The 12,931-nt window shown below is 43.4% G+C and overlaps 1 protein-coding gene across 1 annotated transcript in view; it reads left to right on the top strand.

Moving 5' to 3' along the window:
• HS1BP3 (HCLS1 binding protein 3) overlaps window positions 1–12,931 on the top strand; it is a 52,429-nt gene that overhangs the window by 16,118 nt on the left and 23,380 nt on the right. Inside the window, exon 4 of the mRNA XM_082480945.1 lies at window positions 79–292. Coding sequence (XP_082337071.1) covers window positions 79–292 — 214 coding nt within the window. The remainder of the gene's footprint in view (window positions 1–78; window positions 293–12,931) is intronic.

The raw sequence follows: 12,931 nt of genomic DNA, 5'->3' as shown, positions 1-12,931 counted from the left end.
GAACAGGTGCAAGGTATTAAATAAAACATAGTTGTTGTCCTGTGTACTCAGTTTTGCATCTGTTACTGTATTTTGCAGGAACAAAATCTACTAGTGCCCTTGACTTCAAGGGTAAAAACATTCCTGATGACAAAGAGAAAGAAGATGAAGAAAATGAGGGATTTGATTTTTTCAAAGAGGAGAAGACATCTGACTTAATCTCACAGCTTTCATCAGTGGAAAATGCCCAAAAAGGGGAGAAAAAAGAAGAGGAAGAGGAGGAAGAAGTTTTAGACCCTCTTGGTATAATCAGGTATGGCTGGTAGTGCCTTTGTTATTTAGTTTTTAGCCTAGTTTGCTAAACAAATAAGGCTCTTCTATGTTACTGTCCCCTCATCGCAATGTTTTATAACATCAGCCGCTTTCAGCTGAATTTCACAGAGGAGAGGCCTCTGCAGTTTGAGGAAGGAGGTGCGTCAGTAGAGGGAAAAGGCTTAGTAGTGCCTCTTTAGTGCATTCCTCAGGAAATCCAAGTGACAGAGGGACATTGTGAATGCCTTGATAACAGTCTCAGCTACAGTAGGCACTTTACTGGACACCACAAAACATAAAGCCACCAGGGTCCATTGGATGTGCTGCTCTGGAGTACACTGGTGTTTACAGTGTCTGGAACTGCTTCTGAGCTCTTTTGTGTCTACAAGGAGGTAAAGTTATAAAGCAGCATAAAGACCAAAAGAGCCAACATTTCAATCATGATGTTCACAAATAGGCTTTTCTTTCCATCTTATCTGAAGATGTCACAGGTTAAATGCCACTAAAGCATAAACAATAACAGCTTGAGAAACAATAATTGAATCAAAGCTTGCTGATGTTAGTATCCACAGTTGCTTACCTGTCTGATAATTTTCAGTTATTTTCTTCACTTCAAGATGGAATTTCTCACTTAATTCCCAAAAACCATTTCTAACTACTGAGGCCTGGAAGCAAATTTAGTTTCTCAGTGGCTGGGATCATGAGTAGTGACTACTTTTTTTAGGGTGTCTCAGGCTTTAGATGCCCAAGTAGAAAAGGCTTTGCTGGTCTTGATCTTCAGTAAGAACTGACTGACTCAAATGAATTGTTTCAGCCACCCACAGTCACCAGTCACTACTGAATGTTCTTTGTCTTGGACCCAGACAGTGCTTTCAAAATGCTTCTTCATAGCAATAGGCATTAACTAATAGTAACAGGCCAGAGACCTCTCTTGGTGTTTCCCAATTACCTTGAATCATTTCCAAGGGGATCATTCACTCCAGGCTCTAAGCCAGTCTTCCACAATAAGTCAGGTCTACTACAATGACTAATACTGGAAGTGCCATTTGGACTTTGCTCCTGCTGTTATAATCATATGTAATTGTTGATGTCCAGATGTCATCCTTTTTACTTGAAGTATTTAATCTTTTACATATCACTAGAAAACTTTAAATATTATTCTTTTGACAAAACGTGCTTAATTACTCAGCATCAAAATTATTCTTTTGTTGAAGAAGAGTTTAAAAAAGTTAAATAACTATTTACAATAAGAAGTTAGATAAAGCAGTACTTCCCACAAAATGGTCCTTAGTTAGTAAGTTTACAAAAGAAGCTCTCCTTTTTTGGATAGGAAAATGATGTATTGGGTTAGCAAATGCAATGTTGTGTTTTCCGACCTATAACGAGTATAAGCTGCAAAGAACTTGCTGTGCCAAAATAAGCAATAAGTTTGCTTTTCTGCTCTGCATAGTTTGACATAGCATTTGAAAGTCTTGATTATTTTGGTCTTTTAATGCATTGAAGGATGACAAGACCTGGTATTTAATCCTCATTTAGTTTATTGCTTCCATTCCTTTCAAGAACAGAATTCTTACTGAATCAGAATAACTTCGTTTGTGTAAGAAGTATGGTCTTTACTGGTACAGGGCTGCAGCATGACATGTTATGCAGTCAGATGTTTTTCACTCTAAACCAGTGGTTGGCTATCTATAAAAAAAAATCTCCATTATTATTTATAAATCTCACATGTACAGTGTTGACACAGAAACGTGAAAGTGGAAATGAGAATCCTGAATCTGATCTTACATTGTCTCTATTCCCCTGTAACTCAACCTTTTTCCATGGAAGATATTTTTCCATTCACATCAATGGAGATCAGGTTGGCCATAAGCATCGTATCCCGGCTTTATGCCATCTAGTAATAGCTGTCTAGGTAAGAGTCCAAAGGCAGGAGCTTATCTGTCAGTGGATGGGCAACTCTTGGGTCACCATTTTAGGGTGTCTTCTATGCCCACTAAAATGTTAGGTGCTTACATGCTTTTAAAGAGGGAGCTTGCAGGCCTCACAGCTTTAGTGCTTCAGATGTGCTTGAAGTTGCTTCAGGATGGAGATGAATAAAAAAGGTGTTGCAGACTGGGTAAATACATTTAGTAGTAAACTACTCCCTAATGCATAAAGAAAAAAATACGTGATCCTTTCCCCTGTGAAAAACCTTTGAAAAGCTGTAAAGTCAGCACTAAAAAAAGCCAGTCCGTTCCAAGCAGTATCAGTGGCCAGGGTGCTTTGAGCAGTAGAGCTCTGACCTAAATTGAATCATGTGTTTGGCATAATCTTACAGGTTTTTTTTCTTTCTGGATGAAGATGAAACTGCTCCAGTAGCACAGGCCTCCATATGTTGTCAGCACGCTTCATTTGGTAACAACTTTTACTCCTGGGCCAGAATGCTGTGACTTGGATTTGACCCAGCAGTGCTGCTGTGCTACTGAACCACCAGATATCCAGTTAAATGTACTGGCCTTAGGGGTAAAATGCTAAACTAGGGTCTTTTTTCTGGTTTTGTATTGCTGGTGATCATCCAGGTGGAAGCTCATAATGGTCTGGTTCCTTTTGCCTGGAGGAGACATCCCACTTGTGCTGATTCTTTTCCTCACATTCAAGGCTGTGTCTTGAGTTTCTCTTTCATGTCTGCTGGGCAACTCACTTGCCAATTCTGCTCTTCAGTTTTTGTGGGTATAATGATGGTCTACAAACTTTGTGTTTCTCTGCTATATGACTTTCATGTCCAAAAGCTTTCTTTCTGTGTTAGCAGGGTGATCTTGGGCCATGTCTGGGATTCTTAACAACAGAAAGACTGTTTGGTTTTTTTCTTGTCCAAATCAGAGACATTTCAAAAAACATAATATATGTTTCTGATGAAGCTTTCATCTTTTAATACCCCTCCTCCTTTTTTTTTTTTCCCCAGGCTTAGTTCTTCCTAGAATAAGAGGTGCTCAAAATTAGGTTACTTTTGTGGAGTGCATTGTTGAAATTAATTTGAAATATGTTTTCGAGGGGTATATCTTCTCTTTTCCCACTGCCCTTCTTGATAGTTTGGAGTATTGTTATTTCAGTGTATTGTCACCAGTTACTCTGCAAGTTTTCCTGGACATTTATAGAAATCTTTTCAGCTTTGGACAGAATATACAGGTCCGGTAAGAACAAGCGCTCATAATTCTGAGTAAGATGGTCCTTTGACACCAGCTGTGTAGCAGGGAATGAATGTAGTGTACTCACTTTTGTAGCAGTGGTGCATTTCTAGCTCTATTTCATTTTTCTTGGCAGTGTAAGTGTACAGTGACTTGTAAGTCACAAGGGTCTCATAGCCAAACTGTTTTTTTTAAAGTCAACATCTTTTTTTCCTTTTTTTCTGGTAAGCCATGATCATTACAATATCCCTTTGTTAAAATGTTTTAATTCCTTTGTAAGTAGGAAATCAGATATGTATTTTACTCCATGTTGTAGGGACAATATTAGGTACATTGATTTATCTTTGTTTCTATTGTTGTCTTTAAAGTGAGCACAATACCACTCTTTATCACTCATCTTTAAATCCATCTATCCCAACGTTCGCAGAAACATATGTTTAAGTGCTCAGTAGGCTACCATGGTGCTTTGACAATATACCTGGGGTTTTAGAGGTGCAGTATCTTTTAACACTGCTGTCTTTTGAAGGATTTTCCTGGTAAATTACAGAATATTACTGTGTGGCTAGACACAATTGCAGGGGTTTCTCCAACTGGAATGCCTTCAGGAATGAAAGAAGCAAGAATACTAGATCTGAAAGATGCTAATCCTGTGAAGGGAAAAGCATGGAAGACAGCCACAAGATGGAGGAGATCTTCTCCCGCAGCTAGGATATTCTTGATGATACTGCTGAAAATTCTGCAATGGAAAAAGGTGTAATTTGCCAGTGGTTTGAGAACAGATTTGCATGGAGTGAAGAGAGAAGCGTGAAGCGGGAATCCTGAGCAGCATCAATGCCAGTCAGCTCAGCTGTGCAAGAGCATGTTGGCTGAGGCTGACTGGGCAGTATCTGGCCATGTCTATACCGTTACATGTCCTCTGGGTTACCTTTGCTATGTCCAGAATGCCCACTGGAAATGGCTGCTGTCCTGTGATGCCTCCTGGGCAGCGATTAGGATGGTTTAGGAGAAGGCAAGTTGTCCCATGCCAGGGGAGCATCAGAGACTGTTCTAACAGTTGAATTGTTGAACTGAGCTCCTGTGCTCAGGCCCAGGGTGTGAAGGAGTTACTAAAAATAGTATGGCCCTGAGCTCCTCTGCCCACAGGGGTTAGCTTTTTGCCTGCTGCCTAGTTTGCTACCAGTCTGCCCTGAGGGCTCCTTAGGGTTTTGCTTTCTGTAGGGAATTCAGGCAACTGGTTGTGGATTTTTTTACTTGATCCAAGCAGGATTGAGTTAGACATTTCTAGCTCTGAATTGTAAAACAATTTAAAAAACAAATCACGGTAAATGAACTGGGTTTTGTCTTCTCCGTCTGTGGATGAACTGTGAAGTTTTATTGTTTGTAGGTTGAAGCCAAGAGCTTTTGCATCTTTCTCCTCTCAGTGTAGTTAAAACAACTAAAGTTAGTACTTGTATTGAGTTTACTCCAATAAACCTGAGACAGCAGCTGATTAAAATGGCTCAGAACCAGCTTCTCTGAACAAAGCAGCACCAATTTTGCAAAAGGACAGTGACTGCTTCATGGGTTAAAGCATTGCAGCAGTCCTGCAATTAACTTCTGAGGTAATATTCGCTCACCAGCTTGGGAAAACCCACCTTTTCCTGTGCTTTCCTTTCCTGCCTCCATGAGCTCTCCGCAGCCTTCGCAGGTTCACTCCCTTCCGTCCTTTTTCTTTTGCCTCCCTAAATCTTTCAGTGACAGCGTATCTTCCCTCAGCCATAGGTTTTTCCTGGCAAACTGCACAGAGCCCAGGGGTGGGTATTCCCCAGGCAGGAGCTCTTCTGTCTCTTTGTGGGTCCTGGAGAATTTCTGTCTCCGCTCTCTACCTTTGCTATTGTTTCAGTGGATTTCCCCTCATGGCTTCTCCTCATCCAAATTTGTGCCTTCCCAGAGGAATAAAGGCATGTGGGTAGGTGGAGGCTTTGTATCTGTTGTGTTTAAACGCAGATGCAGCTAACTCCTGACAATAGTTAGGAAGGGATGAGGCTGGTGAGGGCTGACCTTTTGGGGGCCTTCTGCCAAAGTTTTTAAAAGCCTTGTAGCTAGTTGCTACTGGGGTCAAACTCAACCACCCCTGGTGCCAGAGGTTTGCCGTTGCTGGGTTTTGCTGGTAAGGAGATTTATTAAAGGACTTGGGACCTTTTCTGGCTGCAGATGAAATGGGTGATGGCTTTGAGCAACAGATTGGCAGGGAAGGGGCAGCCAGCCCTGCCCTTGCCAGAGCCCCGCAGAGCCAGGCTGGCTGCAGGAGGAGGTAGGTTGGCACACAAGGCAGCAATTGTTCTTGGGTTGCGTCCTACACCTTCATGTCTCCTAGCCCCCTAATGGCAGCTAGGCTAGACTTTGAATCCTGAGCTGTTCATCCCAGTGCTCCCTTTCCCTTTCCCTTTCCCTTTCCCTTTCCCTTTCCCTTTCCCTTTCCCTTTCCCTTTCCCTTTCCCTTTCCCTTTCCCTTTCCCTTTCCCTTTCCCTTTCCCTTTCCCTTTCCCTTTCCCTTTCCCTTTCCCTTTCCCTTTCCCTTTCCCTTTCCCTTTCCCTTCTTTCCCAGTTGTGGCAGAAGAGTATAAGATGGCCTCCCTTTTGGGGGAGAAATGAGTGGCAACGTTTGATCTTGCTTCCTCTGCCAGAAACCTTGGGCTGCTGAGAATGGCTGACGAAGAGGCAGAAATCGGCTTGAGTCCTGCATTTAGCATCTTTCCAAGTAGTTTTATTGATGGAGTGCCCAGAGCTGTAATGGGTGAGGGCAGTATGCTTGCTGGTGGATTTTAACCTCCAAGGAAGAGAATTTCTGCAGGCTGGAGCAGTGTCATAGCACAGCTGCCGTCTGCTGGACAGATGGTCTGGAGCAAACCTGTCAAAATGTGTGTTCAGCTGCTGTACCTTCTGGTCCTTAGTTGGCAGGGTTGTACTCCTGCCTCTCCTCAGGATGCTACTCCTCAGGCATGCTCCTGCTCCTCAGCCACTCGTAAATTCACAACTGCCTTTTTGTTGAGCCAGGTACATGCATGACTTCCCCTCTGAAATCCAGTAGGAGTCACACAAAGCAGTAGAAATGCTTGTGTGGCTGTCCTGATGAGCTGAGAGGGAGTGAAGGTGCCAAAACATCAAAGAAGAGAGAAGATACAGGTTATTTTTTCTTTAATGAAATTCAGAAAGTTAAAACAATGAACAAGAAAAGAAAGAGCGAGCTTTGTTTTCCTAGCAGTGTGTGTATCCGTGCTCGCAGCTGTGAAGCCTTCAGAAATTTAAACAGGCAGATCTTTATTTTCTGTTAGTTGTTGAGTCACAAGCTTAGGTTGCAAGGCATGCTTGACCATCACTTTGCCAAGTGACACAAGTACTTGTCACAATTCCAGTCCAGCTGCTGTCAGATTGGCAACTTGCAAAATGCCAGTAAACAATCCTGTTGGTCTTCTACTGAGACATTTCTAACAGTTGAAAATTTTCTGAAAACCAAGGACATTGTCTGGTGTAGTGTTCTTCTCCATCAAAGAGATGAAAAGAAGAAAAGGCAGCAAAAAGTGTGTATTACCCACCCAGTTAAAGGATAAACCTTTCATAAATTGTCTGCTCTTAACCCTTTTTAGGGTCAACCTTATAGCCTCTCCATGGAGATGTGTTAACTGAGTGGCTAGGGAGTAAAGCAGGATGGCAGGGATGCTCTCCTTGCAGGAATTCAGTCCCTCCAGTTTGTCTGTCCTGAACTTTGTTTATGTTTATAGTTGCTTTGTGAGTGTTGTTTTCCCATGCAATGGGCTTTCCTTTCTCTTCTGCCTCCAATCCTATCTCCTGAGCACAGCTTCCCATGTGTTTCTTTTCTTTTTTCTTGCTGTCCCTCCACAGGTTGAGGGTGACTGAAAGAAAACAATGGAAAATGAAACCATGTTTAGCTATTGAATCTCACAGAATCATCCATATTCGTTCTGCATTGTGTCTTCTGAGTGATTGCTCTTGGAAGATGTTTTCCTTGGGAGAACTCTGCCAAGGCCTGTGTGGCTCCAAGTGGTGGAACTGAGAACCTTTTCTAGCTGTACTTTCCAGCCAAGGGAATAGAGTTGGATACAAGGACTCAGCCCTCTTCTCTCATTGCTGTTCTGTGGTAGTGCTAACTGAATGTAAGTGTACTCAGGAAAACTGAGATATTTTTTTTTAGTACTCCTGGGCTTGTAGTTGGCATATAGAATCATAGAATGGTTTAGGTTGGAAAGGACCTTGAAGATCATCGAGTTCCAACCCCCCTGCCATAGGCAGGGACACCTCCCACTAGACCAGGTTGCCCAAGGCCACATCCAGCCTGGCCTTGAACACCTCCAGGGATGGGGCCTCAACAACCTCTCTGGGCAACCTGTTCCAGTGCCTTACCACCCTCAAAGTGAAAAACTTCTTCCTAATATTTAATTTGAACCTGCCCTCTTCCAGTTTAAAGCCATTCCCCCTCGTCCTATTCCTACATGCCCTAGTAAAAAGTCCTTCCCCAGCAATCCTGTAGGCCCTCTTTAGGTACTGGAAGGCCGCAATAAGATGTCCCCGGAGCCTTCTCTTCTCCAGGCTGAACAGCCCCAACTCTTTCAGCCTCTCCTCATAGGAGAGGTGCTCCATCCCTCGGATCATCCTCGTGGCTCTCCTCTGGACACACTCCAGCAGGTCCATGTCTTTCTTATGTTGGGGACTCCAAAGCTGGATATGTTATATCCATAAGCACTCCTTCAGGAGAGCATATTTGACAGGTAAGTGCAAAAACCCTCCTGCTCTGTCCGCTTCTGGTAATCAGAAAGAACTATACCTTGGGCTCAGAGCTAGGGCACTGTCAGAGAGGTTTGGAGAGGAGTGGATGAATAACTTACAGGTCTAAAGTTGGCTGCTCTGTGTTTTCTTTTATTCTGGAAATAGTCACTTCCCTGACCTAAGGAAAAGTTGTGAGAGTCCTCCCCCGTACCAGCATTGTCCTGATCTGCATTCATATTTCCTGGTCTAGTGTTGGATTTTTGGCTCCATAAGATTATGCAGTCATTTTTTCCCCAGGTTTTATGTTGCATGTTGAAGCAATTGCCTTGGTTAAACTTCAGTGATGAATTTCTGTCATGTCTGGCTTGAGTGATTCCAGTACATACACAGCTGAAACATGGGGATCCTTTGGGAGGGAGTTTAAGTAATTATTTTAATGTGCTTCATTTTTATTTCTGATTAGAACACTGAATATACTTTAATGTGTTTTATAAATAGTAAATCTGTGTTTATACCATCATCCTAAACCCAAAGGACTGTGAATAACTCTATAGTCTGTGTAATGTTATAGCTGTGTATGCCATCCAGCAGTGTTTTCAAGCAGAACACAAATGTAACTACACCTGGGGTAAAATGCAGCAAGGACTTAATAGCTTAGTGCAACATCTCATTGCAGTATCAGACAGTAAGCAAAGAACATGTAATTCAACAGGAAACGTAGGGGGAATTGCACCAATGTAAATATAAATACCCAGCTTGGAATTTGACCAGCTCACTAAAGTAGATATGTCTGCTTTTAAGAAAGTTGTCACGGGTTATTTTAATGGACCTGGTTCATTGTTAGCAATAAAACTTACCACGCATTCTTCTGTATATAGAAGAATTGTAGAGCCAAGTAATCTCAGGGAACTGGAATGAAATGCCATTGCCACTAGCTGGCACCAGCTTTCAAATAATTCCCATAGTCCTCTGAGTGAACTCTCAGCTTTTTATTTTCCCATCCTCTGTAACAGCAATGTGCGGTCATTTGTAGCAGTACAGAACTAAACAGCGATGAATGCGTGCAGAAGCTGCCATGAGCCATTCTGCAGGCGTATTAAGCAAGCCCTTACTTAACTGAGGCAGGTTCGTAGGAGGCAGGAGATCCTTTAGAAGGGGTACAGGATAAATTTACAACTACACAGAATGAAAAGTGTCTCTTTTCTCTCTTTTTTTTTTTTTTTTTTTTTTTTTTTTTTTTTTACTTCTGCTTTGGAAGAGGATCGAACATGATGTAATTGGACAGATTTAAACATGTTTTGTTTCATGGACTTTACAATAATAGGATGACTCAAGTCCTTAATTAGAATAAAAAAGCATTACCTCATTGATTAGCCTGCTCCTTTCACCAAGGCACGGGAAATCTTTAATCAGCAGACCCGGAGAACTGCCTGTAGATGAGGCAGCCTGCTAATGAGGGATGGATTCAGAGCTGCCCTGTTGCTTTTCTGTTCACCAAGTATAACAGAATTGTTTGCTCTAGAAGAAGCTGTCTGTAAGGTGAATGTGTGCTCAGTTTAAATTGAGATGGGAGATGCTTTGCCTTTCATCTGATGCTGTCAAATTCCTAACTCAGCAGACTTAATAAAACCATTGTTCCCTTTTCCCCATGGACCTGCTGCAGAAGTTTCTGTCTTGGTTTCAAAGGATCAAAGAAGCTGCCTTTGGAAAACCATTTTTGAAAGTGATCTGTAAAACCTTGCCAAAAATCCATGAATTAGACATTGTAACTTCGGGCTGGTACTAATTAACACACCTGGGGATCACATCCTCTTGCTACTGGCCCTTGCAGCAGTTGGCCAGATCTGGAATCATCTGAAGTGCCAGTGAAAGGAGAGTGTCCTTAAGGACTCACACACACCTAGGACTCAGCAGCTCTTCATTTGTGCTTGAATTTCTCAGGTCTCATCTTGGGTACAGTACTGAAAAGTTAGATCTTGTCATTATCCCTTTGGTAAAAAGAATAAAAAAGGAATAAAACAGATTTCATAGGTCCACCTGGGGAAAAGTTTCCCTTTGCACAGAAATGTGGCATTCAGATTGTTGTTAATGGCAATTGTCCTTAAAGTGAAAGAAATGCTTTCTATTACCTTCCATAAATTTTGGATAAGGCTCAAACCCATTCTTTCCATATTGTCTGAGATGCCCAGTCATGTCAAGATCATGAGGGGTACTAAGATTTATCGTCACAGTGAAACACACGGCTGCAGTAGGGTGGTTTGACTGTGACTAAACTAGTAAATAAAAGCAGACAGGAAGCCTTGCTCTGTGCCAACTAGGATGAAGTAGCTCCTGTCTAACAGTTAAATCCTTCCGCTCCCCAGAGCAAACTGGCCACGTCCAAAACAGGAAGGGCCCCGAGCTTGTACTGATCCCTAAACTATGTCCAGGCATCATTTGGGAAAGCAATAATTAGCCTGGGACAAATTCATGCCAGGAAGCGTGCTAAAAACTCACAAGACAGACATTGTGTGCCTTTATCTCAGCCCAAGCCCTGACCACGTTTATTTGCTAATATAGATGTTGGCTCTTCATTGTCAACAGGACGGCCTGAAGAAGGTGCACATTTAGCAGTCAGTTGGAGCTGTTGGGGTCCTGTAAGGGGGGTTTTCTTGGTGCAGGCGGTGCTGAGAGTATGTCTGGCACTTAAGGATGCTCTGTGAGCATAAAACCCCAAGGACGTTTTGCAGAAAGTATGTAGCTGTCCACTGTGGCTCCTGTCAGCTAGCACTCCTTTGGGTGGTGGTGGTATAGCTCAAGAGCTGGCCCAGGACTGGAGGGGTGCAGCCAGCCTCTTTTGGGGTATAACAGAGTTCAGCCGTGTGGGTGTGAGCCATGGTGTGTCACTTGGCTATGAAAAGGTCTTGACTTGGGTTTTTGCGAGTGTAGGCTATTCTCTGAGGTCTACTCTCTGAACCATGATTTTCTGTAATAACTGCTACTTATTTGGCACAATACACAAACTGGTCAGAGTGGCTTGGATGGAAGATTTCCAAGCTTCTCTCTGCCTTGCTTTATTGCTTTTTATCTGTAATAGCATCCAAGGCGTTCTTGAAGGCATCATTAAACACAAAACACAGTGTCATGCCCTCAAAACCACCTTACAACATTATCTAGACCTATTTGCTAAAGACATCTCATTTTTCATCTGTGTGATGGGTTATCTGCCAGCATAGACTGTTGCTGTGTATAACAGTTTTGTCCTGGAAACTTGTTCCCAAGTCATCCGTCTTTCTCATCTTGGCTATGAGTGACAGAGCCACAGCCCCAACTGTTCCTGTAATATGAAAAAAAAACAAATGCGTTCTTAAGAGGCTCCTGAGGCCTAACCCTCACTTCCTCCCTCAGGGGGCGTTACAGCAAACCCTGACCTCACTGGAGTTGTTTTTATTTGTTCAGTGGTGCTGCCAAGAGACAAGAGCAGTGCCACACAATGCAGGATGCTCAAACGGGAAGAAGCAGCACGTGGTCCAGAGCTGCTGGCCAAGGTCTCAGAGGAATTAGTTTCAATTCTTCATTTCAAAGACATCCTGTTTAGGCTGCAGACAGCTCACTTCTGTTTTTTAGGACCATGTTTCGTTCCCGATCTGTAAAAGGAGAGTGCTAGCATGCCCTGCCACGTAGAGGTGCAGAGAGTGAAACCTGAAAGGTTGTGAGGTGTTTGGGGGCTATGACCAAACATTGCCATCTGTTGGCTATAAGTATATTGTTTTAGTTGCCCTTCAGATGTGGTGGGAGATGTAACCCAGCCTGTTGTATCCCTTGCTCTCATGGAGGAACTTGCTTGGTCTGACAGTCATTTGCCAGCTGTTGGTACCGTTGCTCACAGGAGGGGAGCCATCTGGGTGCTGTTGTGCACTACAAGATGGATGCGACTGATGGATATTATGAAAGATGCCAAGGTATCCTTAAACCCTACAGGCAAATGGACAACATGGCAAAGGACAGTCGCCTTTCTGCTCTCTGCTTGTCTGTTCTTCCTGGGAGGGGCTGGCACCCAGGACCCCTCGCAGGGACCGTTTCCAAAAGGTGACGTTGAGAAGACTGCATCAAATTTGTCTCTGTACACAGTATTCTGGCAGTATCTCATCAAACTTTGTTCCTTCAAACACCACCACATGCCTTTTTTCTGTGCCTAAAGCCTGTCATAAGCACCTTCTGTTTCAGGCTGTGACTTTTCAGAGCTCTAGCACAACCCTCATGTTATTTCAAGCACTTTGAACTGAAAATCACATGCACAATAGTAATTCCAGGACACCACACAGAGCAAGGGAAGACCAAGGCCAAGTGTTGAATGGGATGGATACAGTCCTGCCCCAGACCTCTTGTTCAGCAGGGTAGGGGAGGCGCGCTGCCTCCTGTGCTTATGGCACCTCTGCTGTGGAATTCTGCCAGCTGTGGGAAGGTGGGCAGCATCGAACCCCTTCCCTTCCTTGGAGAGACCACAGGCATGTACCAGTGTCTCCCTTGGGGCTGCAAAGGAAGATGAACAGAGGCAGGAGCGAGGCCAGGAGCTGTAGATAGGAGCTGGGTGGGCAGCACAGAGGGGCTTGGTGAGGGGCACAAGGCAGCCCCATGAATCGGCACCTGGCATTTTGGCTGTGTTTGATGTATGTTTACAACCACACTGATCCTGTGGTGTTGGTTCTCTGTCCTAGCCACATGGCATGAGA

The sequence above is a fragment of the Vanellus vanellus genome (assembly GCF_965231255.1).
Source record: "Vanellus vanellus genome assembly, chromosome: 3".
Lineage (NCBI taxonomy): Eukaryota > Metazoa > Chordata > Aves > Charadriiformes > Charadriidae > Vanellus > Vanellus vanellus.
The sequence above is the reverse complement of the archived record's forward strand: the minus strand, read 5'-3'. Positions and strand labels throughout refer to the sequence as shown.